Genomic DNA, 27,281 nt, shown 5'->3' on the forward strand with positions numbered 1-27,281 from the left:
AAGATTGACACCATGTTGTATTTAGCTCAGCATCCTACGGAACTGAAACTTGGGCAATCCTGCTGGCCAAACTTAACCAGGTTTGATAAACCAAACTCAAAGTTACCAAGTTCTACGAAGCTTGAGAAAAATACACAGCTGCATAAAAGAGAATAATAAGGGGGAGAGGGAGAGAAAGATCAGGAGAGACCAGCGTGGTTCATTCATGGAAAAGCCAAAGCTCGGGGAATCCACTCTGGCAAAAGCTGATGAAAATCTGACTCAGTTCACTCCGTTGCTCAGAGTGACTTGTTCCTCCATATGCTCCATAACAAAAGCACTCCTGATGTCAGTAACATGTGGAGAGAGCAAATATTTCTCAATTGCAAATGATTCATTGACTCAATAAGCATCTGTCCCAAACATCTGATATATATTTAAAATTCCATCTATTTCCTAAAAAACATTCCTTGTTTTTTGAGTGATCAAAACCAAACGACAACAGTAAAAGAGGTAACAGGATAGTCTTTTTTTGATACCATTTGTGATCAGAGGCAAAAGCTGTTTACCATTGGTGTGGACCAGATTGGGAGCAATTCTTTGCTAAAGCCCTTCAGCTGCTCCTTTCTCAAGCAGAAGAAACTGAACACGTGCACGTAACTCTGGGCAGTTAGCAACCAGCGATGCTACCGGGGTCTGCAGGGGGAACAATTTGGCAGGGGAGGTGCTGATAACATTCCTGCGCAGAGGGCTATTCCCAAAGGCAATTAGTGACTCAGGCTGCCACACAGCACACCCACCCCAGGAGGACATGGCTCAGGCTCCAAGTCACACCCTTCATCACTGGTGTCTATCAGATGACTTTTGCCATGCACAAGAACCAGCGTAAGTTACAGATCCATTTATCACTTCGGAGCTGGATCAAACACCAGCCCTCCAGGTCACTGCGGCTCCAGCCGTACGTGAATCAACATTTAATAAGGCATTAAAATTCTCTTGTGGTTGCTTTTAACTTTTGCGCAGCGTGTGCTTAGGCTTGCGGAGTGGGGGGCTCTCCCGCACAGCCAAATGACTGCATTTTGAAGGCCAGCTTCAGCTGCCTGTCTGGAGTTACATTCCTCTTCTCCTGGATGATCCAGAGCAAGACACTGCAGCTCCCTGCACCCATTTCCTCCCTCTTCTCTATCTAGAAAAAAAGCAGCCTGGTCACAGGGATCGCTGCACACAGCATCCCTCTGTGGTGTGCAGCACAGTGGGGATCTGAAGGAGCATGACGCAAGGGCAAATTGTTATCATTCACTCCTCCAGCATTTTAACTTCTTTTCTTTTTCCTCCCCATTTTTGCTGGATTAAGCTTTGCTAACATAACAGGGCTGACTGTGGGTGTCTGGGCTAGATTTAAAGTTCAATGAGGTTCTTTATTTTCCAGGAAACACTCTTCCTTCCTCTCCTTCCGTGATTGTTCCCACAGGTTTTCGAGTTTCTTCTTGGGGCTTTTTTTCCTCCCCTTCTGGGTCTGACCTTTGTTCCGTTGCTCTTTTAGCAAGAGTCTTGTGGGTTTCAACACGGTTGTGCTCCCAGTCCAAAAGGGGACTTAGCTGGGCAGATTGCAAGTCTCAGAGCTTCAAGTATGGGCTCAACCAGTGCTTGGTTCTCAACTTACTCCACATGGAGATTTACACCTCCCAACAGACTGCACAAGGGCTGCTGCCCTCATCAACTCAAGAGTTCATTCCTGCCCTTGCCTACCACAAGAAAGGATGGCTACAAGAAAGGCAAGGTGTTTTGCCCTTGCTTTGCAAAATTTAAGGCAGCATTTCTGGGAGCTGAAGTCCCCTGTTGAAGCAGTAATACCTTCCTTACCCAGACATATCAAGGCGTTTCATGAAATATATATATATGTGTGTGTGTATAAATTAATATATAAATAATATAGAAATAAAATCTGCTGTCTTCCTCCATCACTTCCCACAAGAGTCTCTTCTCCACCACTAGGTAAGTACTTACCATCTAGCAAACCTGACTACGTTTATTCTGAGCTGCCTAATACCACTCTCCTGGCCGAGAAGACAAGACCTCAGACAAGTGTTATCTGACCTAAAGCCTCCACATCTTTTCTGTCTTTCCAGCACAGTTCATTTGGATCATGACTGCTACTGCCCCTCTTTGCTAAGGATCCTTCAAACATAGGCCAGCGTTACAATGAATATTGCCCTGCCCACCGCCAGCTTGACTGCCTGCTGTCTTTGCCAATCTGATAATGCATGTACTAAACACTTTACACGTTCACCAGCTTGTCTAAGCTGCTCATCTTGGAAGGCTCATCCAGAACCTCACTGCTCAAATGGTGGGAATTTCCTCTTAAACCTGCAGTTCATGGCTCACTATATACTCATGTATACTCCTTATACTCACTTATACTAATTTTTTCTTATACTCACCATCCTTCAGTTCCAGTTACTCCTCTTTTCTTTGCACCTTTCCCCTTCTGTAGTTACTGAATGTGGGTGAAGCTTGTTTAGCCTCTCACAAGACGGGTTTTCCAGCCTCCTGGTTATTCTGCTAGTCCTATGCTACACCTACTTTCAGCGTGGATTTATTCTTTTTTTTAATTATTCCTATGAAGGCAGCTGCCCAGAGCCATAAGCAGCATTTCACACGAGGTCTCTCTCACCAGCACCTGGCTTAGCAGTATGAATACAATGCTCCCCTCTCCCCTGGAAAGGGTTGCACTGATACCGCATCCAACTCAAACTTCCTGTGACTCACTACAGCACCCCAGCTTTCACCTCCTCTGAACCCTTCGGCTTCAGTTCATTGCCAAAATGTTTATTATTTCTCCCTAAATGCTGCGAGATCTTATCTTCTGCAGTATTACATTTCACGTCACTTCTGCTACTGTGATTATTTCGTTCTCCGTGTGGAGATCCAAATCCCGCTCTTTATGGATAATGTTTCCCAACTCCAGGTCATCAGCATACTCCTACATTGACACTTGTTGAAAATATTAATGCAACTTGGTCGCCAGATTTATTTTTATGAAACTCTGCCAAGAAAACTCCCCCAAATCTATTTTTTTTTCCCACATAAGTCACTGCTGTTGCCTTATTAGCCAGTTCCTTATCCACGTTAAATAATAATTTTAGCAGAATTCAAACATTATTAGAATAGAAATTGAAATATTAGAAATGCTTAACTAAGTTGTGAAAGATTAAAAAAACTGTGTATTTTCTATCTATAAGAAAGGAAACAACCCTGCTAGTCTGTCACAAGCAGTTTTTGCTCTTTTTTTTTTTCCTCGCCTCTTGGTTACTTGCCTGCATGTATTTAATAATTCTTTCCCTCAAAATCTATCCTGAATTTGTTTTTAGTATTTGAGGCTGGATTGACAAGGGGGTAGGTATTAAAATCCCATAACACTGCCTTCTTCAATATAGGTACTTACATTTGCTGTTCATTAACCACACATTGAATTCCCAAATTCAATAGTTTGAATCAAAGTTCTAATAAAAATCATGATCAATAGTTTCATGTGTGAGTTTTGCTTAGTTTTGTGAGACAGAAATGGAGATCAAACAGCTTCTTTCTATGACTCTTCTATTGGTGTTACATGTGCCAGCTCTGCCTTCATTAACCAAAGCAAAAGGAACAGGCACTCTTAATTTGAGCCAGCTGAGGTAAAAATCTGTGTTTAAAAAATAATCAAACTTGCAGGTCTTTATGAGCTAGTAGGTTTTAAGTCCTAATAACCCATTTCCCACAGTCTTTAATTCAATCTGCTAACAGATACAAAAACTACAGTGTCCTTTACTTGGCTAGACTTTACTTTGAGCTGATACTGCATTAATACTCCTCTCCTGGTTGTGAGGAGAAGACCTCAGACCAGCAATGTCTAACCAAGACCCTCCAAGTCTTTCACACAGTCTTTCTGGCACATTTGGCCCATGACCGCTCCTGCCTCCCTTTCCAAAGAACCCCTTAAATACAAGCTGCATGAATTGCTTTGCCAGATGCCAGTTGCAATTTCTCCTGGGAAACACACAGGTTGATGTTAATCTGCCATGACATTGGGAGATTACAAATATAATCTCTCCATGGATGAAAAAAAAATAGAAAACATCCTGATTTTCCTCCTCTATCCTCATATAAAGCCAGTTACATGGAAGAGAGCACCCCATAGGTCTGTTGCCTACTGAGATACATCTGTTCAATCCTCCTTCTGCATTAAATTGCTCTAAATTTGTGACTCTACAGCTATGGATTGTCCATGTTTCCTTCATTCTCAAGGCTCATGGGTTTGGAGACATCTTACTGACCAAACACAGCAAGAAAAATCTTATTTCCATCTCTTTGGATCAGATCTAATGCTGGAGACTAAATTAAAAGAAAAGGCAAAAAAAGCAGGTAGGAAAGAAAGAGAAGCTGCAGCAGCTGAGGACAAAACTCCAAGCCAGGACTTATTCAATCTTACCACAAGCAATTCTGTTAAACTAATAAAATCTGCATGAATGCTAGGCAAGGCAAAGACTCACACAACCTATCAATCAACTCGTTGGCACCAATCCACCTTTCTGGTAACCCACCACACAGCCTCTGCTTCAGGCTCCCAGTCCCCTATCAGGGCAATGTGGTGGACAAGGGCACTCAGACCCTTCTCCATCCCTGCTGGTTTTCCACGATGGCCTCATCACTCAGGAGCAGGCCATTAAAGACAGGTACACACATGCTCTGCTGACAATATTCATTAGCGAGGACCCAACATGCTTGCGAAGTGAGGAAAACCGGCGTCTCTGGAAGTCAGCAAGCTCAGCACCCTTTCTTGGGGGTGCCCAGTGCCTCTGCAGATCAGGCCTTCAGGTACTCAGTACGTGAAGACATGAATAGTCCTTTCTCTCTGCCCATACCGGAGACACTAGCGGCATTGTTAAAGCACAAGCACGACCGAGTCTAACGTGGCTGAAAATTTGGCAGCGCCGCGCTGGCCTTTTTGCCTCAGCGTGATCAAATGGCGGCATTGCTCACCAAGTGTGCAGGGCATGAAAGGATTAGCCGCCCTCCCCCACAAAGCAGGTGAGCCGAAACCCTTTCCAATTCACTACATGTCAGTTTACAAGTAAAACATAAGGTATAAATGCAGCTATTGTTAAGGTGAAGCAGCCATCCTGGCTGGGGAGTTAGATTAGCAATTTGCCCTTTGTAAAAGGATTAGCAGAGCCCTATTGTTTCAGTGTTTATTTATCAATTTGCATTTTTAAAAGGGGGCATATATCTGACAAGGGCCCACGTTCTCCATGTACCCTAGGCCACACCATTTTCTTCCAACTCCCCGTTGCCAGAACCTACCAGAGCATTTTATAGACCAGAAATAGAGGAGAAATTAAATCTTTGGCACTGCTACTGCTCACACAACAACATTTTGTTGGGGTGGCTGGCATTTGTGAGTCTTTTGGCTGAGAGCAACTGCTGGGTTGCTGCTAGCCATGTAGATCAAACACCAGAACTGGTTTCCCACTTTTCCTCAGATAGCTGAGCTCAGTGCACAGATATTTACAGCCCATTCACCATAGTTTCTAAGCATGTGGGCTACAGCACCCAGCCTGTGGCAGGTCGCTCCCTTACATGGATCACAGGCACCAAAGCAGTGAAGCGTTAGGATGAGGCATCTCCGTAATTAGCACTGATTCCACACTTGCAGTCTTCAAAGCCCCTCAACTAATTCATACAGCTTTCACCAGGCTCACAACAGCTTATTTTTTTCACTGACAAGAGTGGTGGTGAAAAAATTACTTGGCCGGTTAAGCGCAGAGGTTAGCACCAACACAGCGGTTCTTGGCATCCCAACATCTCCAATGGGTCCTGAGCTTAAGTTGTGTTGGGCACTTACACGGGCTTTGGGAGCCTTGTAAACGAGTATTTATTGCTGCAACCACTAGTTCAGTCTCCACACACCGCAGGGACTCCTCACCGGAGTTCAAGTTGAGGGAAGAGGTTTCACACAGAGCCGTTCGCAGCATGGGAGAGGGGGAGTGCCGCTCGCCCCAGCGAACTCCGCCAGGAGCACAGGCTGGCCATTTGGCAGACAACAGCTGCTCGCTCGGATTAGGTAAAAATTCCTTCGTTAGAGGGAACGGGGATGTTTGGAAGGTAAGTGGGAAAGCAGATTTTTTAATTAAAGTGACACTAGTGCATTTGCGCTCTGGTGCAGCCCCACACCCTGCTTTTTCATAAGATGGCGATTTAGGAAGCTGTTCTTTTAAACCATAAAAACAGTTTAGAAGACGAACAAGCATCCAGCTGTGCTAAATTACTTTCCTACTCCCCCAGGACCCAGCAGCAAACTATAGCATGTATTTTACAGGCGTATGATTTATTTACATGGAGTAACATACAGGTATTGGTTTTGACCTGTAAAACCCCTCTACGGCCGGGGGCCTATACATCCAAAAGCCTTCCCCCAGCCCAGGCTCCACCGCCACAGCTGCACCAGCGCAGGACCTCCATTCGTGAGAGCAGGAGAAGCAACTGCAGGGTGTTCTCTGGCTTTTTGTAGCTCCCTCCTCCCACCCATTTCTTTTTCCCAAACAATTCTAGTTTGTTGATCATCAGGCATCTCACACAGGCAATTCATTTTTCCTGGTCATGGGGGGAATGAGGAGGCTCTGGTGGGATATGCTGTAAAGATCTTAAAATATGTTCTGTGCTGCTGGCTTATTGCAGATAATCTGATTCATGGTCAAAAAGGGAGGCCACAAGTGGTCTCGATTAAGGACATGAATTTAGGAATCATCAAGGAGCACACAGGGCAAGCAATAGGCATTCTGCTCTGAGGATCACGCACAAACATTTAATAAAAAAAAAAAAAACAACCACACACAAAAGGAAGGGAGAATGGTGTTTCAAATGCAAGGGACAGACCCTGTCCCACAGAGCTTACAATTTACATTTAGATTAGCACAAGTAGCAGTAATGTTGCAGGGAAGGTGGATAAGGGTTACAACAACAAAACTGTGTGGCTGGCGTGCATTGTAATTTCACTAATTAGAAAAAATGAAGTGTTTCTAGTTAATAAATCAGTGCTATTGATATTTCCATAAATTTGAGGGAGGTACACAAATACCTGTGGGACAAACTGTTTGATTGGATTTAGCCAGTATACTCTCTAGAGTAATGGTTTTCAATCAACAGTCCTTGAGGTCTGCTTTAAAGATATACGAAAGGTATCTTAAGAAGAAACAAGCCCATTCCCTAAACTTACATTCACTGTATATCCCTGAATATTTCTGGTGGGCAGGAAAGAACAAATCATGTAATATTGTAAGCAATTGCTCTAGAATGACAGATGGGGAGAAAATTTTTTCCTTCTCTTTCTGAACTGAGAAAATCGATGACCACATCCTCATGGACAAGGGCTGGCAATCTCCCAGTGCGTGGAGCTACTAACCTCTCTATGGGAGCTGGACTAACAAGGCTGGCCACTGGTGAGCCTTCAAGTGCCTGTAAACACCAACCTACCTATGGATGCCACAAACTTGCAAGCAAGTCTTCTCAACAGATCTGCAGAGGCCTCAGTCATCTTTTAGACAGGACCAGCGTGGCTGTTACCAATAAATATCTAATCATACCTCAACATAGCAACAGCCCACACACATTCATCTCTCACCAGGTGCCATGGCTAAAACACACCACACCACAGCAAAGCAATGGCACCACTAGCTCCACCACTGTGCTTTTATCAGTGTTGCACGCACGTCCCTTCACACACCTCTGATACCTCTTGACACTCCTCCAAAGGATGGCGATAGCAGCCTAAGGTCCCTCTGTGAAGACAACCTCCAATGCCAAGAGCTGCAATGAAGTGTAGTTTCTGTCCAGCTCAACGTTCAAGGTTTGATACCACGCATGGCTAAGATGAGAGCTGTGTGAACATGACTGAATATACTGCCTGATCCAAAGAAGAACAGAAGGAAAAAGTCAATTACTCACAGCACTGAGAATGCCTTCCCATTCGGCTAGCTAGAAACAGACCAGGGATCTCTTGGTATTGTTAATATTTAAACAAGTTTATTTTTCTATAGTGCATTATCAATACTCTGCTCTCAAACTTTATGGATTTAAGCGAGGAAATAGAAATCAATATACATTCAAAGCCAGATGAGCTTTTAGATGGCAACCACATTCCGACAATTTAGCAGAATTTGTGTAAGCACATGTGTCTGGGATGGGACTTCTGCACAGAAACTAGAAGCTGCTCCAAAGGTATCTTTCATTGCCATACTTCAGACTCCCTTTCCACACCCTGCCAAAATTGCTCACTGAGTGCATGATGCTTCCTGAACTCAGCAATTGACTGGAATCGAGACACCTTCTATTTTAACTCCAAAAATACCAAAAGGCAAATCAATTATGGTTTTAGAATGCCCACAGCCGACTGCTTTAAGAAAAACAAGGGATGAGAAACACTTCTTGTTTGTTTAGTTTTAAGGCAAGCAGAGGGAAGAGACATTGTTAGAAGAAACAAATAAAAGTCACAGAAAAAATTATAGAAAATTTTAAATACGAATAAAGCTTTCTTAGAGATACTCAAATCAGAAGATGGAGTAGTCCAAATATGTTTCCTTCAGAAAAGCAGGCAAGTAGATGGCACTGCTGTGTATAGTCTTCAACAAAACCTGTATTTTGTTATTTGTTTGCACAATACATTAGTAAAGTGGACTCTTAGTCTCCCTTCTGGAGCCCACAGATGTTCTGCAGTGATAAAAAAGAACAGAACATAGAAAGCACAGTGTTGTGTTCATGAAGCACCAAGGTGCAAGACCTAAGGGACACGCTGGACTCCTCTGCTATATTCTAGGGATCCTATCAGCGCAAAATAGCAATTCTGCTTCAAAAAAATACTGTACTACTTGGATGACCAGAGAGTATGTCATGGTCAAGACACCAGTGCACTAGGTAAAATAGCTTCATCCCAGGCAAATATTCTAGAGAGTACCGTGACTACCGTTTAAAGGCAAACAGAGAGAGTGAATTGATAAGGCAGGGGTCAACAATTGGTTCTGATATGAAACTTTTCACAAAAAGCAGACCAGATCATGCTACAGTAACTTTTATTGCAAAGATCAGTAGGTCAGCACAGCTATTCGTAAGTATTATATATACACACGTGCCTCATGCTTAGGCCAGCCAGCACAGAGCTAAAATGGAAGCATGTAACAAATGAGTGTTAATAAGCAAACAATCATTAGAAGTGTTAACAAGTGATGGTGGAGAGGCTCTGTTTTTCATTTTATTACTGATCTCTAGTAAGTGTTATTATCCTCATAGAATAACATTTTATTATGAAATGCACATGCACAGCATTAAAGCCTTTGATAGTCCAATGCTTGCCAGCAGCAGCAAAATTGTAAACAAAGTGAAAGAACCATTTCTGAAATGCTGACAGCCATTAGTATTCACAAAGTTTATAGGATGCAGAGAGGGCCAATATGCTGCAGCGTAAATAACAGGAATTTACTATGACCTGGGGATCTAAGGAATCAATTGAATATTCAGTTTCTTCCCATGTTTAAAAAGAGCCTAAACATACATGCTTAATCTCAATTGATTCATGCCTGAACTAGGGTCTTGAGTCTGTTAGATATTTTCAATTATTTTTAGCCAATAGATTCTGTCAACATTTCCCTCCTTTATAATACAGCAAACAGCTGCAACTAATAATTTTTCATTATGTTTTTGTATATTTTTTGTTTTACAACAAATTTTACTTAAACAACAAAAATGCAACTGAGCAACTTCTGCTTACTGTAGAAATGAGATTTTTCTGAAGACTAGCAGAATCGGACATGGTACCAGATACAATTAGAACAATGTTTATTTTAAACTATAGCTAGGAAAAGGACATGGGTTGAGGAAAAAAAACACTTTGAAATGAAGAAGCTTACAAGACAAGACAAAGAAAGACTTAATCTTTGCCTTCTACTTTCATAACCTGAAAATTAGTGATGCATTTTATATGACTACCTATTTATCGCAATCATTTCTTCAGCTTTGACATAAAATCAAAACAGTAAGTCAACAGGGTTTACATTTCTGTGTTGCAAATATGCAGTCTCCACCTATCAGGAAAAACGGCAACAGGAGCTCAACCTACAGCGTCCTATATCATCACTGAGTTGCACCAAGCCCCTCCTGAGCTACCTTCAGCAACAACACAACACAGCAGATAAAGTGCACACAAGTCACTTTACTGCCATGGGTAAGCTGAACTTAAGAAAGTTTACTGAATTATTAAATAAGCAATTATGATAACATGAGATTAAATACAGAGAGGGTTGTGCCAACCCAGCTATGAATTTTGGGATTTCTTTTTTTAGTTCTTCCCTGCAGAAATACTAGAAATACTAAAGCAAGCATGATGCCTTTCCTTCCTACACGCACATCTGTCCTCAGAAGATAGCTAAAAATCAGTGAAGAAAGAAAAAAAACCCATAATACAGCAAAGTCCTACTGGGGAATAGGGTTTTAATGAACACACAAAGCAACTAGGTGACATCTTTATCAGCCCTCATAAACCTTGATTGAATACACAGCGATAAGGCCTGTTTAAACTGTCATCCTCATGATAACATAGGCAGAGACAACGCGGGCCTTAGCAACGACCTGTGTAAGAGAGGCCCTTCCAAAAGTGCAGGCACCGTTAGGTAATGTATATCATGTAAACAGTTCAAAGCTTGCGCGGCTGGTTTGTTTGTGCGACGGTGGGAGGTGGAGGGCTGGCCAAGAGGGTATATGCACATCTTCCCCCGGTACCGGCTTGAAAGGGCATTTGCTTCAGAGCTAGTCTGGTTTTGGGGATGGCGAGTTGTCTGGGGAAGATGGGCGCTTCGAGTCAGAGTGACCTTTAGCACTTAGATCTGCAAACACCAAGAATTTCATATAAGTGGTTTTAAAGGATTTAAGGAAAGCCTGCTCTGGGGTTTTTTGTTTGTTTGTTTTTTAAAACCAACATCATCCATGAGGTGCATAACATTCAGCACTAGGGAGCAAGCGGGCATTTGGGGCCAGCATGACTATGGAAGCCAGCAGTGACATGACTTCTTATACCAGAGGATCTGGTCCTGACCATCTGGGATACTTATTTTAAAAAACATTTTTTAAGCATTTCAAACTCTTTTTAAGCATCTCCAAGAAACATCTTGGCAACTGTACAGTTAGTAAGCAAGGATTTAATTTATCTATTTTCCTGTATTTCTAGCTTAAAAAAAAAACAAACAAAAAAAGCAAAACCTTACACTTGAACTTTTATTCTTTCTCCCCAAAATCGTTCTTCCCTCACTCCAATGCTTGCAGTGACACCCACTGGCTGTAGCTGGTCGAGTTTCAGAGTCATTACTAAAATGCTTCAGCACACTGACAAGATCACCGAGATCGAAACTCAGAAAAACATCGCCACCAAAAAGCTGGCATTTTGTCAGCTCGCTTAATACTGTAACTCGCTACCTGTATTCAATACAGCTTTCTTCCAGTAATAACTTTAAATAATGATCAACAGGTACTTGTTAAGTATAATAAAATATACATTTGTATCTAATTACTAGTTAATTAATAACTCCCACTGCTTGGACAGCGGAAGATATTAGTTCATTTTACGCCTATTTGGTCTTTGGCAAGACTCTGAAGTAGCACTAGTACTAGATTTTAGTTTTCCATCAGGAAAACACTAAACTGAGCTGGTACACCACCGCGTGCCTGGCTGGCAGGGGAGGCATTTTAGCTACTCAGGAACTCATTTATGCTTTTATAGGCTGCTTTGCATACACCAGATTTCTTCTAGTACCCCCAACTAGTATTTTTCTCATTTCACACATAGGAAAGAGGGGAAACACAGAACTAAGTGATTTGAGTAAAGACTCACAGGAAACCCACGGAAACCAAATCTAACAAATCCCAGTCTAATGGCCTCAATTAGAAGACGACTTGTTTCTTCAACTTTATTAGAGCAATTTCTTTATAACACATGTAGCTTCTTAATGTTTAAACAAAATTATCCAAGTTTAAGCTGGAACACAAACAAGTATCTCCTGTTACACAAAGCGTTCCCCAAAAGAAAAGGCTAGATTTTAATTTAACTACAACCTGATGGCTTGGAAAGGATCAAGGGAAACTTCAGAAATACTTGGAAGAAAAAATTAGAAAAAAAAGAGAACTACTTTTTGCTTGCTCTATGGCATCAGCCACAAGCAAATGGCTCCTGGCTGTGAGCATGCAAGGTGTGTTTGCCGACTTACTCAGATTAAAAGCATTTTAGTCAACTTTATGTTATTTCCCGCATCTATGGCCACTAACGTTCTCTCCAGAGGAGGGTCAGAAGCAGAACTATTATATTCATGGAAAACACATTTATACAGGACTTCCCGCAGAGCTGAAAAAAAAGAAATGTTATCCAATGCCTTCCCAGCCAAACTTCCTCCCGAGGTGAAAAATCCTTCCCTTTGATAAGAAAGCTGTGTCAGATCACATTTCTGTCCCTGACAAAAGAACCGCTCTCTCTTGGCTTGCTCCAGTTTTGGCAGCTGTGCTCAGCAGAACCACACTGCTCTTCCCAGATAGTCACCACACTTAACAGAGCCACCAGCTTATCTTTGACCTGAACAATAAAATGAGAATGAAGTATGCACAAGCGAGCAGTTATGGTGGGTAACACTACCCACCTCAGCTCTGAGGCAGGCAGATCTCCTCTGGGTTAGAAATTCCATCAATAACCTAACACATCATTAAAGATATCTCTCTCCTCCCCCCTCTCCCCTTCCCCCCCGCCATCCAAACTCACAGATATCTACAGAGGTCTCCAATGCCGCATGTACACAGTTTGCAGCAAAATAAGCTAGGCTTGTTAACTTCCCTTCTTCCTTCACATGTTCTTTCTGTATTGGGAGGAAATAAATTAATAAAGTGTGGGGAGAGACACTTTCACACGAACACTGAAAGCTGGTGCCTTTTAGACACCCTTGTTTCTAATCCGCTGACAACGAATCCAAGGATACACACAGCTGCTTAGCAGCCTTGTTCTAGAGTTTCGGGGCAAGTCTACCAAGCACCATGCGGTGGTCTATGTCCAGGTTCCCTGCAGTACTACTGACCTCCTCTCAGGTTAGCTACCCTTCAAGAAAAGCCAGATGTATTAATTTATAAAGAATATTATGTTATCATGGCTGCACTGCACTTCAGCTCTCACTGCTAGCTACTACTTACTGACAGGGTACTGTGCCATGAAGATCTCTTAAGCTATATCTACCATTCAAGCAAAGGTGTAACACTGCAGTTCACATAGCATTGCCCAAGTTAACATTTGTCCATGACAGGGAAGAGCTTAATCGAGGATGTGTTAAGTCCTTACCTATCTTCCCCAGAAAAGCCTGCCAGCCCCAGGCCACCTCTATTAATATTCCTATGCTCATTCGAGCTGGCTAGCTTAAGGGTTAAACACCTCTACCTGATAAAACAATTAGGCCTAATTTTGTAGGAAAGTACGGGCCAAATCCAAGAATTCCAGGCACAGCAGTGATGCCTCCATTGATTTCCTCTCAAAATTACATGCCATCTGAAAAAAGTAAGGCAGCCCTGCATTTGATAATTGAAGATGGACAGAAAGAAAAAGACCAAACCAAATCAACATTAGAGAATAAAGTCCTTTCCTTGTCCTGGAAAGTTACACAGGATTACACTAGCTCTCCCATAACCCCACAAGCACATCCTCACACCCTGTGGAAGGACGTTCTGGGGAGAGGTAGGGTGGTAGTGGGGAACAGATGGGACAGACACATAAGATATATGTTTAATTTGAGCCAATCCAGACAACAAGTAGCAATTACAGCAGCATTTTTGGCTAAATGAACACTAGCAAAGGAAATAAAAACTAGGTACAGTTCCCATCCAGAAGAAGTGGAGGGGAAAAAAAAAAAAAAGATATTTCCCTTGCTAAATCCTCCTGTCTAGATGCTTTTTCTCTTTTTTGAAGACTATTTGACTACCTCCTCAAAGTTGAGAAACTCCTGCAAAAGCAAAACTATGAAATCAGCCAGTGACTAACTTTTCCTGGAGTGCTCAACAACGGCTTGCCAAAACTTGGTGTCACCATTTGATTCAGCATAGCAGATAAAGCCTAAAATTAAATGTCTGGTATCCCAATCTTGTTAATGAAGATATGCCTTTCACATCTAATTCATTTCCATGCTACTTGTCCTGAGCTGACATTGCTTCATGGGTAAGTAGATGCCCAGAGGGCTTGGCCCACTCAACCCTACTTGGCTGCAACACTTTAAAAATGTAAGTGGCCTCCAACTACTGCCTGCTGCAGGGCAAGCACCTCACACAGCTAACTACTGAGCAGTTGATCTGCAGTAGCTTTTTTTACACCGCTGCCTGTTTGCAGGCACACACAGTTCACAGTAAATCCAAGTCAAGATCACTTACTCCTTCACATCCTTCTGTGTGTGTCATGGGAACAGAGTTGTATTAGGTAGAACAGCAGATCCATAACTTCTGCATCAGGGACTTATAACTCCCACACCTTCCTCCTCCACATGTGGAATAGTTCCAGTTTAACTCCAGTACATATTACTCCAGGGAGAGTTGGTGTGGAGGGACCTATCTTGCAACATGCAAGACAAAGGAGATGGCAAGGTTACAGCAGGACTCAATGTATCCATGACACAAGCTCTCAGGAGAGAGAACGGAAGAATTTAAAACTCTTCAACTTCAGGAGATGACTCTGCTCACAAATTTGCCACCTGAGTTTCCTCACAAAATTCCTAAGAATTAGGCCTATGACTGCGGTTTAGTTTTAGGTTTCTCCACATCCTTATTCTAACACACTTTTCTATCCCAACAAGAAGGCATGAAGTGCTCCTAGTCTCTATGCCTTCCATATGAAGTAGTAGGAGAATAGTTTCAGAGGACAAGTTACATGAAGACTCCCTCAGCCTTAAATAGAATCAGAATGACCTGACCAAAACTCAAGAATAATATGAATTAGGTACTTTCCGTGTCCTATGCTATATATCAGACAAATACAGTCAAAAACCTTGGGCTTGATGCTTTCAATTGTAAGGCTATACTAGAAACAGCTTAACTCAGTCCTTTGTGTTAGGAAAAGCAGCCTTGTCTACATAGATCTGAACTAGTCTTTATTTTACAGGTCTCATTGCAAAGAAGGAAGATAGGAAGAATGATAGCATTGTATTTCAAAGCCAACAAACTATATAACATGCCCACTGGGAAATAAATGCTGTATAATTGCTATTTATTTTATATAGCTTTCATACAGAATATTACAAGACACCTTACGATCATATAAACAGTAGGGATTATGAAATCTTAGTAGGAAGAGTATTACTGGGAATAAGATTTCGGATTTACTTTATTCAAAGAGGCAGAACTTTTTCATACTTCTCTATGGAGGCAGCAAGAAGCCCAACAACAGAAGCTTTCTTTTTGTAAACAACCCATGCTCTTGCGAGCAATCCTACGGAACTGAACAGACTTCCTCCAGGCAACTTAAGTGGGCAAGATACACACGACCAGGAGACAGTAACTTCCATCCAGAGCAAGTTTCTCTGGCAAGTACCTTTTCACCAAAAACTGAATCTGAGATATGGTAACAATGGAAATTTCAGGCAGCCTATGGAAAAAACAAAAATAAAACAAAACACACCACCCTGAAACATTTACTTGTTCCTGATTTTCCTCATATGGTCAAGAACAGTGGTACCTAGACCAAAAGAAGCACCTCTATCCTACCATTACCACCTAGGTGGTAGCCACAAACTTTCTTACACTGCCAATATAGAGAAGTAAGGTTTGTTGATAAATTAATGTGAAATTTTGCTAAGACTGACTTCAGGAATTCCTCCTGTCGGTATATGCAATTAAGAGTGGAATCAGACACAAGGATAGAGCCCCAACTCTGCTTATGCGAAGGCACTGTGCCAACTTCAGTGTAATGGAGATTAATTTTAATGAGACGAGTAAAGCACTACATTGAGAAAGGACACATCGAGAAAGAAGGGACACACAGTTCTGCTGTCAAAAAAACAGATGTAGAAAGAATTGAAATGAAGGACTTGAACAGTGAGGTCTTCAGTGCTTCTGTCCATGAAACACGAAAACCGTAACAGATGCGAAGCAGAGAATGACAAGAGTTGCAAACATGAAGGTAAGGAAGGTCCCTTGTTAATTCAGCAAGCATAAGTAAGAACCTGTGCCAACCTGAATGACACTGACCATACTTGGATTCCTATTTGTGAAATATGACTTCGGTACAACGGTTGGAAATTTTTGTCTAGGGAATAACTGTCTGGTCTGTTCAGCCTCTTGGTAGAAAGATAATGAGTTACTTCAAACTTCTGTCTCCAAGTAACTTGCATACTCCGGGAAGCCTTGAGAAGCTGGACATTCCTTCCACTGAGCAGACTGATAGGGTTCAAAGCATATTTAACTATAAGCTGTGTTACTATAGGGTGGAAAATATTAATCAGCTCTAGCCATCTAGGGAGACTGTGGTTATCATTAAGAATATGTGGGACACTCATACAAGAACCCTTTTCCCTTGCCCGCTGGACAAGCTCTCTCATATAGTTTATCTGCTCCAACTGCATGCTTTTGAAAAAAAAGCTAGACTAAATGAATACTTTCAACTAGAGCTAAAGGTAAACACTCCACTGGAACTTTGCCCTAATCAATAGTAGCAATGTTCATGTCACATGAGAGTCAGAGGATAGAATATGGTGCTTACTGAAGTCAGCAAATAAGCTAATTATACTTAGCCTGCTTGAAGAAGGGGACAAGTGAGGTCTGGTCCACCCACATATTAATGCAATCATCATTAACCTTATCCCTTGTTTGCTTTGTGCTTATATTACAAAAAACTTGTCACAAATGGAAGGTGCTACTGACCCCTTGTGGAAGAAATACTCGTACATTTTAGGATGCACAAGCATCACTGGGGAAACCAGCTCAGATTTGTCTACTTACCTCAGATTTATTTTTAAGGAAAATTCAGTGAAATGGTGTTATAGTGTTGCAAGGGGTCAGTTTAGTCTCACAAGTGTATTTTCCTGATTTTAGGCAATTTTGCAGAAATTAAGTTTTGTATTAACTTCTTTAGGGCAGTCAAGTAAGTCCCAACAAATCCTAACTGTAAGAAATAGATTTTGCACTAAATTTCCTATAACTTGAAGTCTTGCATTGTTACAGAATAAAATTTATACATTATCAGCTCTCACAGTTCTTGATTTCTAATGTCATTTAAACTATTTCAATCCATCATAGCATCACTCTCTAAAGATTGCTTTTAAAAAAAAAAAAAAAAAAAACCATACCACTCATTACTGCAAAGGGAACAAAGTATTTAAATCCCTGAAGTAATTTTCAGCCAAAACCTTTTCATAAACATCAAGAACAGTTGATAGGCTTTATTCTTTAAAGTAAAAGCTTTCCAATGCATGCCACTTTGTTGATTTGAACAGGGCTGCACAAAGCACAAGAACAGGATCTTCAACGATACTGTTTCTGACTAACTGAAATTACCTTTCCGTATTGTGGAAAACCAAGTCTGAAAAGGAAGGCTATCACTTTTCATTCAAATACTGCTGCCAATTTTTCTTCCCCAAATAAAACAGAGTACACCCATGAAGAAACACCCTCTGCATTTAACTAAATGTCAAATCCAAAGGAAATCTCCATGGAGTTTCATCATCCCTGTCGCAACAGCAGGCTGCATATTGGATAACCTGGAATTAGTTACAACAGCAAAGTGCGTTATACAGAAATTAATTATATTATACAGTATTTATATTATAAAGTATTATATGAATTAAATTTTACAGTATGGAGCAGCTTTCTCAAAAATCTAAAGACATCAAACACAAGCAAAGACAACAGCTTCCACTGTGACCAACATTAGGGGCTGAAACCCTAGAGACCACAGAGACCAAGTCTCAAACCTATGCCAACGCCGTTCCCATCACTTTCAATGAACAGGTATGGAGAAGTATGTGAACGGCTTGTAAGTCCCAAAGCAAAGAACAAATGGCTATTTAAAATGTATTTTGACAATTTGCATCAATTGTTTTCAAATAAAAAGTTAAAAAAAGATATCTGAAAATATTATGTTTTCATATAGACCTGTCATATAAACCAAAGTTGAAGAAATCCTGAAAAATGAAAAGAAACTGAGAAAGAGAGCAACAAACTTTTTATTCTGTCAATTAATTTTTCACCTGTACACTATGATAAATTAAAACACTAAGCCATTAAAGTCTGGTTGGTTTTGTTGCCTTTCATTACATTTATATGTATTTTTAATGCATCCATTAAATTGAATCCTAAAAGTATAAACTATGATGCAGCAACTGTTGTCTCAGAATATGGGAGTTACTGTATCTGGCAGGAGATTTTTAAGTGATCACATTCATGTAACCAGATCTGCAAAGGCCATTCAATCGTAAGTAAACCCGGAGTTTAACATAAACTTAAGAGCAGCTCTAATCAGTATTATGGAATGGCATATTTACAGAAAAATTTGCACATATGCCATAGATAAAAATTTTAAAATCAACCTTTGTTGTTACAACATAATCCACCCTTCATACTTCTACTGTCCTGCTTAAACAATATTTGAATATCTGGGAGATTCAAAGGCACGTAGCATTTCTGATGTTGCTACAAACTCAGTCTTCAGGGATACGTTATAAAGAACCAGAATTTTTTGAAGTTTGGATTACAAACTTCCTCAATAAATAAAGTCTGGTGCACTTTTAAACATTATATGTCAACAACTAACAGAGTTACCAAACATTTGTTCAGGTATACAATTTTCTAATTCCGTGGTGACATCTAACATCGTTACAACTAAGAAGGAGGAAGTCAAATGAGCCACCGCTCCCTTCCCCGTGATGTGTACACAAAGATCAGCATTAATTCAGTCCAATTACACTTTTAAATCAAAGCTTTTGAAAAAGTCAGTATACATCTTCTTAGATAAGTTTTATTAACCATACAGTACATAAGCATTTCCTTTGAAAAGCTTAGACCTTGCTGAGCAGTTTTAATGCAAGCAATTATACAATGCTGTCTGCATACAGAAATCCACTACATTCACACAGACAACCTTAAACTTCTCCAATAAACAGTCATGTCAAAATCTACAATTTACTGAAAATACAAAGTTGGTTTTAACAAAAGCAAAAACGTTCCTGTGGTTCAGCAAAACCTGTTTTCTAATATGCGTAGTTTGCATTCATAAAGACACTAAGCTCGGGACAAAGAAAGTATTTCCTAGAAGCTCAAAATGAGACTTACATTTTTGTAACTATGAAATGGCATGCAAACATACAGATTTGTTGCCGATTATTTCTCTCCCTCTCTTATAAAAGACTTGCTGGGCCAGAGTAAAGCAGGTATTTTTACATGTTTGTTTATACAGTGACCTCTCCCCTCACACTGAAAATGTCACATACAGAACATTTTATCAGCTCTCTTTGCCACAAATGCTGCTTCTATAAATTTGAATACTATGCCCTTCAGACCCCCATGACTGGTGTAACAATCAAACAACTTTCAGAAAGTTTAACAATACCTAAATTTGCCGGTTTTCCTTTACAGAAAGTATATACAAGTTTATAAATCCACGGCAGGGGTATTACAATTATATTAACATCAACTCATTAACTGGATTTAAAAGATACTTGCATTCCGTAAGGACTCTATGGCTGCCGCCCATTCAATAGTTCTATCAAGGCACTGTACAGTCATTAAATCTCTAGCATTCTCCAAGATGTGCTGAAGAATATTGTGAACGTGTTTAAGCTGTTAAAAAGCCCTGAGTCAGAACTTTCATATTTACCACAGGCTTAGCTATAGAAATGGCACATACCAAAACTTCTGCAGATAACAGTTTTGCTTTGTCAACACAAACAAGTTATGAAATGCATAAAGAGACAATAGTACGAATTCCAGCAACTTATGCAAGAATGATATCCAATGTACATGGTGGCAAATCACACACTTGTATTGTACGTCATTTATACAGTCAGTAAAAAACCTTTGCAATGTATTCAGACATCAAAACTGATGAAGCAAAACAAAACTGATGTGTTCCCCATCCCTTCCCAAAGACAAAGAACAACTAGAGAAGAATTCAGTACTTCGACAGAAAGGAGGTAGCACTGCTAAAAGTTAGGCTGTAGTTTTGTTGGGTTTTTTTTTTTTTTAAGTGAAAACTTGACCCATGCAGCACAAAGAACAGGATAGGCTCTTCGGTTCACCAGCTGCTACTGGAAGAGTAAAATTAAGTTTCTGACATTTAATTTTGTAGAGGAAGCTTAGATCACTAGCTGAAAGCAGCTTCTTCAAACAATTTAGTGTTTACACAAACTACAATGAATACTGCTAAAAATAATTAGGCATACATAAAACTTGATCTCTAGAAAATATCTACACAATAAGTACTTAAACCAGATTATTTTTAAAAGACCATTTCACGTCTTTAAAAGAAGCTAAAATACCGATTGTAAGACTATGCTAACAAGGCACAAGTACTTGTGCAAATCTGCTATATCCTCACCCAGTCCAAGTTAAGAACGCCACCTCCTAATCAAACTTTCACATTTACAAAGTAACTTGTTTATTCTCTTGCCAGTGTAATTTTCAGTAAAAAGGGATTCCTCCAAACCCCAAGTACACAATATTTCAACAAACGGAAAGTAGGTAATAATAGCCCAAATTTTGAGAAGTGCCATATGAGCTTGGGGTATAGTAAGTGATAGACAGTAGGTCTGGGGAGAAAAAAGTCAAACATAGTTATACAGAAGTTAACAAGCTACAACTATTGAGCATATTCTGTTAGCCTCTTAGGTTGTCTTTATACTTTAAATCGCTGTGTACTGATGTGACCGTTTATGTATTTTACTAAATGGAAAAAAAATGAAAAGTATTTTATTTAAACATCTGAGAATACCTCACACCTGAACAATATATATTAGGTGCCTTCTTGATTGTTTCAAGAAACAAACAGATATTTCATTCAATTTAATTTCAAAACTGCTATTAAATACTGGGGGATAATCATAATAAACAAAGCTTTCAACTCTTACATTTTATGATTTTACAGTACATTAGAGATAAATGCCTTACTGATTTTTCTCTCATTTTCACTTTGCTCCCTAATAATAGTGACGATAATAATAATAATAATATTGAGATTTACACTTTCATCTTTTGCTGAAGACAGAGGCACAATGACATATCCTCAACTCTCCTACTTGTTATGATCACCTTTGGCTTCCAACTAAGCTTCTGTTTTTCATCCTTCGATTATTTAAGTGTTATCCAATTAAACATTTGCACTCTGTGCACATTGCAGAGATGATACCAGACTAAATTGAGTGAATGAACTTACTAGCTTCTTCAACAACACTAGTTCACCTTCTATATCAGAATCCAAAGATAGTGTGTGAATCTAAGTATCTATTTCCATAAATGATACTGGATTTGCAAACATTTTTCCTCATTAAGTTTTTTGAAAGGCAAGCACTGCGTAGCTTTCCCAATAAAAGATACAGCTCTTTCACTTGTTAATAAGAGGCCTATATTAATAATTCAAGCATGTTGGTTAGCTTACCTCGTTTTTCTAATTCAGCTGTTTCTCATGGCACCATAATGGCATCAAGTTGACATACTTTAATTTCAGCTGGCACACAACATTGCCGAATGAGTCCAATCACAAACTTGTATGCAGTCACATACATCTGGTGTGACTACAGTATAGAAGACTACAGCTGCTCCTATAGCAATATCTTCAGCCATTGTCTCCATTTCCATAGGACTGTGGTGGCATCCAAGTATTAAGTGTTATAACGTAACTTACAGCTTCTCTGTTGAAAAGTACAAGCCTAACAGAGCACTTGCGTATTTATGCTACAATATGTGCCTCCTGCAAACAAGGAGTATTTAACATTCAACTCCAGTTTCCCACCCAGGATGCTTTAGATCAGTTCTTACTCAGCTGGATTATTCAATTGATGCTAAGTTGGAATGCTTTCAAGTAATTCTGGCTTGTTCCAGTGAAAAAGAATTAGGAAAATGCCAACTGCTATATTGAGGTTTCAGTTTTGAGCTGCACTATCAAGAAGAAATCCACCCTGCCTTTGTGCTAACAACAGTTTACAGAGGTCCCCTTGAAGAATAAATAGGACACAATATTCAAAATATGTCTACCAGAGCCAGAGGAAACCAAGGTATGGATCTGATGCATTACAGGCTAAAACTCAGAATGGATTGTCAAACGGCACAATTATAAAATTATTTTTAGAGGAAGACTGACAGGAAACTGAAGCCTACTATAGAAAGTTCAGCTGTCAAACATGCTACAAAAAAAAAAAAAAAACTTAGTGACTTGCATATTGGCCAAATGAAAATTGCAGTGAACACTCGGAGCTTAAGTGGAGATAGTGAAATGCTGAGCTGAAAAAAAGCCTTATATCAAAAACTTTCCAAAGCTCCTTGAAATTTTGATATTTTAGAATAGGGACCCAAGAAGCAGGAAAAGGGAGGGCTATTTCACTTGGCCAAGAAGACAGATACACAGATTATCGGAGAACAGATGACTACTAGTATACAAAATAAACCAGAGTACTATATTGACTCCAGATTGGGATTGTGTCCAATGAAAAATTACTGAAAAGAATGATGAACATTTGCAATTCTGGATCAGGATTAAAGATGGTTATAGAAAGGCTGCGTATGACATCACTTTGCTATGTTAAAAGCCACTCTACATACATTTTTCCAATATAACACTGTAGTTTTTTCCTGGAAAACTCTATTCAGTGTTTAAACCTTACTGTTTAAAAGTTCACCTATCTTTACAGTTCACCAATAACATTCATCTGAGACTTTTGCCAATATTTGCACAATTCAGGCATATCAACATAATTCAAAAGACTGAGATCGATTTATCTGAAGAGATCACAATTTTATGCCTTTCCTTACTTGGATCTTCCCCTGAACTATCCCTTTTTCCACATTTTTTACTTACGCAATGAGAATCAAATGAGAAGTTAATCTTAGCTGCAAGTAAGGCACCTAAGTGACTCCAGCATGGATTTCTTTATTGTTCTGCAAGAGCACATCCAAATGAAGCCTGCACAATGGCAAAGGGCTACATAAACTATGCACTCCGAAAACTGCTAAATCACTTAGGAGTAAGCACACATTCCTTTTAACTACAAGAGATCCTTGAATCAGCACACTCTTCCATCCAAAAAGATGGAAGGATGTACTTGTTATCAAAAAGTTAACAGTTTGCAGTTCCTGACAGTAGCATTTTTGGGGTCAGGAACACCTCTTTGTCGCATCAGTGACAGCTAACTCCTTCAGCCAACTTCAACTCACCTAGGCATGGCTCACAAAATTCACTGTTCTATCAGCAATATCTTCATTTGCAATATTACCCAGTAACGTTCACAGATAAGTTCTGGTGTTAACACCCAACTTAGATGAATAAGCAATATTAAATCTTCTCTTTTGCTGTTGACACTGTTTGCCTGGAGACACTAAAACTAATTTGAGAGGAAACCTTGCAAAATCTCTACTTATTCCTAATTCATAGACCCAGAATTTTTAAATGGCCCCACATACATGTATGTTCCTCTACAACTGATCAAATTCACTCATCTGAAATGGATAACTGACCCATTGCGCAAATGTTTTCCTTTCTGGTCAAGTTAAATGCAATTCCATACAAAATTATGTGGCTAGCAGAATTAAGAAGTTCACTATTTAAGTTAGCTTGAACCCGTTAGACTAAAGTGCAGTTTTGGGAACACAGTGTTTCTAAACTAGATTTTTCGTTTTACTGTTTCCTTCCTAACCCATCCTCAGCAACAAAGGGCATGATAAAGTTAGAATTACCTTAACATTGTATTTTGAGGCCTGATCTTATGGGAATAGTATATTTATTACTACTGTGTATACACTTTATATTGATTTTGCATTATTGTATATTTCAAGACAGAAATTATTGTGAATCACAACTGTCACAGGAAATTTCAACATTATCCAGAAAAGCATAAAACAAAAAATCCTAAATATTTATATTTGATATTAACTGACAATATAAAAAAACCACCCCTTACATCACTTGATACATACATTAAAAAACATGAATGAAACCAAAATAAGATTGTCCCTTTAAACTTTAAGGGGAAGAAGACAGAAAGGAAATGAAAAAAAGACTGCTTTAAATTAGCTCCAGGCTTAGATGTTTTTTAAGAGTAAAGCTAAGAGCTGACTGTTCAAATACTGTTCTCTTAATTGGTGTGTTCACAGTCTTTAAACAATTACCATGTAATGAACCTGTGCTACAGTATTAGAAATGTTTTCATTAGAACCCTTTACTGCCTTTCAAACTGACGGAGATTTAAATCATCAGAATGTCCTTACTATTTCATAAGCTAATAAAAGACACTGGTTCCACTACTTAATACAGAAGGATCCTTCGTTCAATTGCCTTGCGGCATATAGGGCATTCACTCATTCGGTCTCCACAAAGTTGACACGTTCCATGGCCACAGAGAAAGATCATATTCTTCAGACGGTCCAAACAGACAGGACACATAGTCTGTAAAAGATTTTGACAGGTTACATAGTCAATGGCAGTAGTGATACAGTATTGAATATGCAATATATAAATTATTGAAATTTAACAATAAATATGCCATCTTAAGCATAGCAGATCATTGCCATAGCATAACCAAGCCACTAACCTGAAAACTAAAAGGTTTTTTTTAAATCACATTTTTACTTCACATTGACTTAAAATATTTGGGCTTTTCCTACCCCATCATGACACAAAAACTATATAGCTTTTTTCCAAATATGATCCCTTTAAGTAAGACAATCCAGTAGTAGGTTGACATCACATTTTCAATATCATTACCCAGGTTTGCAACATTAAGGCATTCTTCAGCAACGTTCCCCTTTATGTCATGTAATCTTCCAGGGAACAAACAACACAAACAGCTTTATGTGTGCAATGCTTGGGTAATGATTTACCAATTTCTTCTCAGGCTACCTAGCCATTCATATACTTACCTTTAAACACCAAGCACTGAACACATGCAGAAGTAATAAAAATGCTCCATAATCAATATTATACGTAAAGACTCAAAACTGGTAGTTCCAGCCTTTTTTCATGGAAGTTATCTAGATTTTCAACTAAAAACACCTCAGGTTTCAAATGAAGAACAAGTTAATAAATCTGTGACCTTCAGTCATAACAGTAGCACAGCAAACTTTTAAAATCAGTTTTAATTGCTGAACATTAAAGAGACAGCCAATGCCCAAAAAAGATCTCCTAAAGTTCTTCAACAGCAAAGTTCATCTTGTACCAAGCCACTAAGGAACAATGTCCTTCACCTTTTGTCACATGCAGAAATTGAAGTTTTGGTAAGGCATGTTCCTTCACCATAAACATATTGCAGCCATATTAGGACTTCATTTATAACAGTTTATCAAAGGTTAGTAAATGAATAGATGTTATAACAGATGATAATTGTTAAGACCATTCTATAGTCCAACAAATCAAATCTAAGACGTCCTCAGATCTGAGACATACTACTCATATCTAACATAAATGCTGATCTCATATATAATATGAAATACTGACAGGGCTCATATTTCAAATGCAAATTCATTTTATCACCACCTTGCACCTGTGACTTGTTTCCATACTCATCATTGGGGGTTTACTTCCGTTTGTTCATCTCATGAGAGAGAGAATCCATAGCAGGAACCCTATTCAGTATAACCTTAAAGCATACTTTCTATGGAATCAATAGGTATTACTTCCTAGGGTAGATAGTTTAGTTGAAGACCAAAAAAATTGACCATCAGTCTGCTTATACAGAGTTTAAATTGGCATGGAATCTGGCCAAATGCCTATTTTAATCTCCAGCATACCAGTATAATGGGCTAGCAGGAATGTAAAACTTCCAGATAAAACCTTATGTTAATTTAGGTTTAAAAAAACCAAACCCTTCACTCTTCCCAAAAATGCTGTGCTCCAGCTTTGTCAGAATTTCCACAGTACTAAAACCAAACACTCTCAAACTAAAACTTTGCAAAAGACCAACTGTCTGTCAGTCAGTCCTGCTCATTTTTCCATTCACACCAAGTCATCACCTTCACATCCCAATGGGACAATTAGAGCATTCTTCCTCCAGTAACCTACAGTCTTCAAATGTCAATGAAACAGCTATTTCCAATGAATATATAGCTGTCCTGTAACAAGTGTCTATAACCTGAGAGTATTGACATGATGTCCTTTGACAAAGGACTGACAAAGCAAACCCGAATCTTATCTCTGGAGAAAAAACTTGTAGCCTTTATTCTATGTTTTTAGCTTAGTTATTTGCTTTTGTGCCTAAATACAATGTCAGAATTACTGAAGTTACAAGGGTCTGTTTCTCTCCAAATGCCACACCATCATTTGAAAATGAAAACATCCATCAAGGGGCTCAGAAATAATAAAAAAAATAAAATCTGTTCAAACACCATTACTTTTGATTATTTCATCCAGTGAAGCCCAGAAATCCTAACATTTTCATTTTATAGATCTTTTCTGCAAGTGCATGCAGTATTAGTAAATTGCCCAATTTCTCCTGTTTAGTACAAATGCAGAGTATTTAAAATATATTAGCTGTTTAATTTCTTAATATGATACTATTTTAACATTTAAGTTACTTCAAACAGTAGAATTCAGCTGGCAGGAACAACCAAGCTTCCTGTTTGCTACGCAATTCTATTCTGACAAGGATTTTCTTGAGTAGTTCAGCAGTTTCCCAGTGGGATACAAGCCCAAATATCTGAGTTTTATCCAACTTTCAAGGAGCATTCATTACTTAACCACCAGCTTATATGTACTTTTACAGTGCAAGAAAGTTCACTGCATGCCTTATACCTAATTTGTGCCACAGCAGCAGGAAATAAGCAGTATCTGTTTCTATTGTACTATTAGTTTGTTGGAATGTTCTCTGCATGAAACCACACTCTGCTTTTTTTATCTGCATGAAACATTTGACTCCTGTCTTTCAAAGGAAAGCAAATGGTATAAAAAGGCACTACACCTGTTCTATGTGAGAATTACTTCTTTGGATAAGTAAAAGTAGTTTGAGAAAGTGCTCATCGTACCTTAAGTATAACTGGGTTTGCAATCCAAATCAATTTTTACCACTAACAAGGTGTTT

The 27,281-nt window shown here is 39.3% G+C and overlaps 1 protein-coding gene across 1 annotated transcript in view; it reads right to left on the bottom strand.

Annotated features, from left to right (window-relative positions):
• Positions 1–19,003: 19,003 nt before the first annotated feature.
• MIB1 (mindbomb E3 ubiquitin protein ligase 1) overlaps positions 19,004–27,281 on the bottom strand; it is a 93,583-nt gene continuing 85,305 nt past the window's right edge. The window contains exon 21 of the mRNA XM_009285679.1: positions 19,004–24,655. Within this exon, the coding sequence (XP_009283954.1) occupies positions 24,515–24,655 (141 nt within the window). The 3' untranslated portion in view covers positions 19,004–24,514. The remainder of the gene's footprint in view (positions 24,656–27,281) is intronic.

Source organism: Aptenodytes forsteri, unplaced genomic scaffold, assembly GCF_000699145.1.
Source record: "Aptenodytes forsteri isolate BGI_AS27 unplaced genomic scaffold, ASM69914v1 Scaffold23, whole genome shotgun sequence".
Taxonomy (NCBI): Eukaryota; Metazoa; Chordata; class Aves; order Sphenisciformes; family Spheniscidae; genus Aptenodytes; species Aptenodytes forsteri.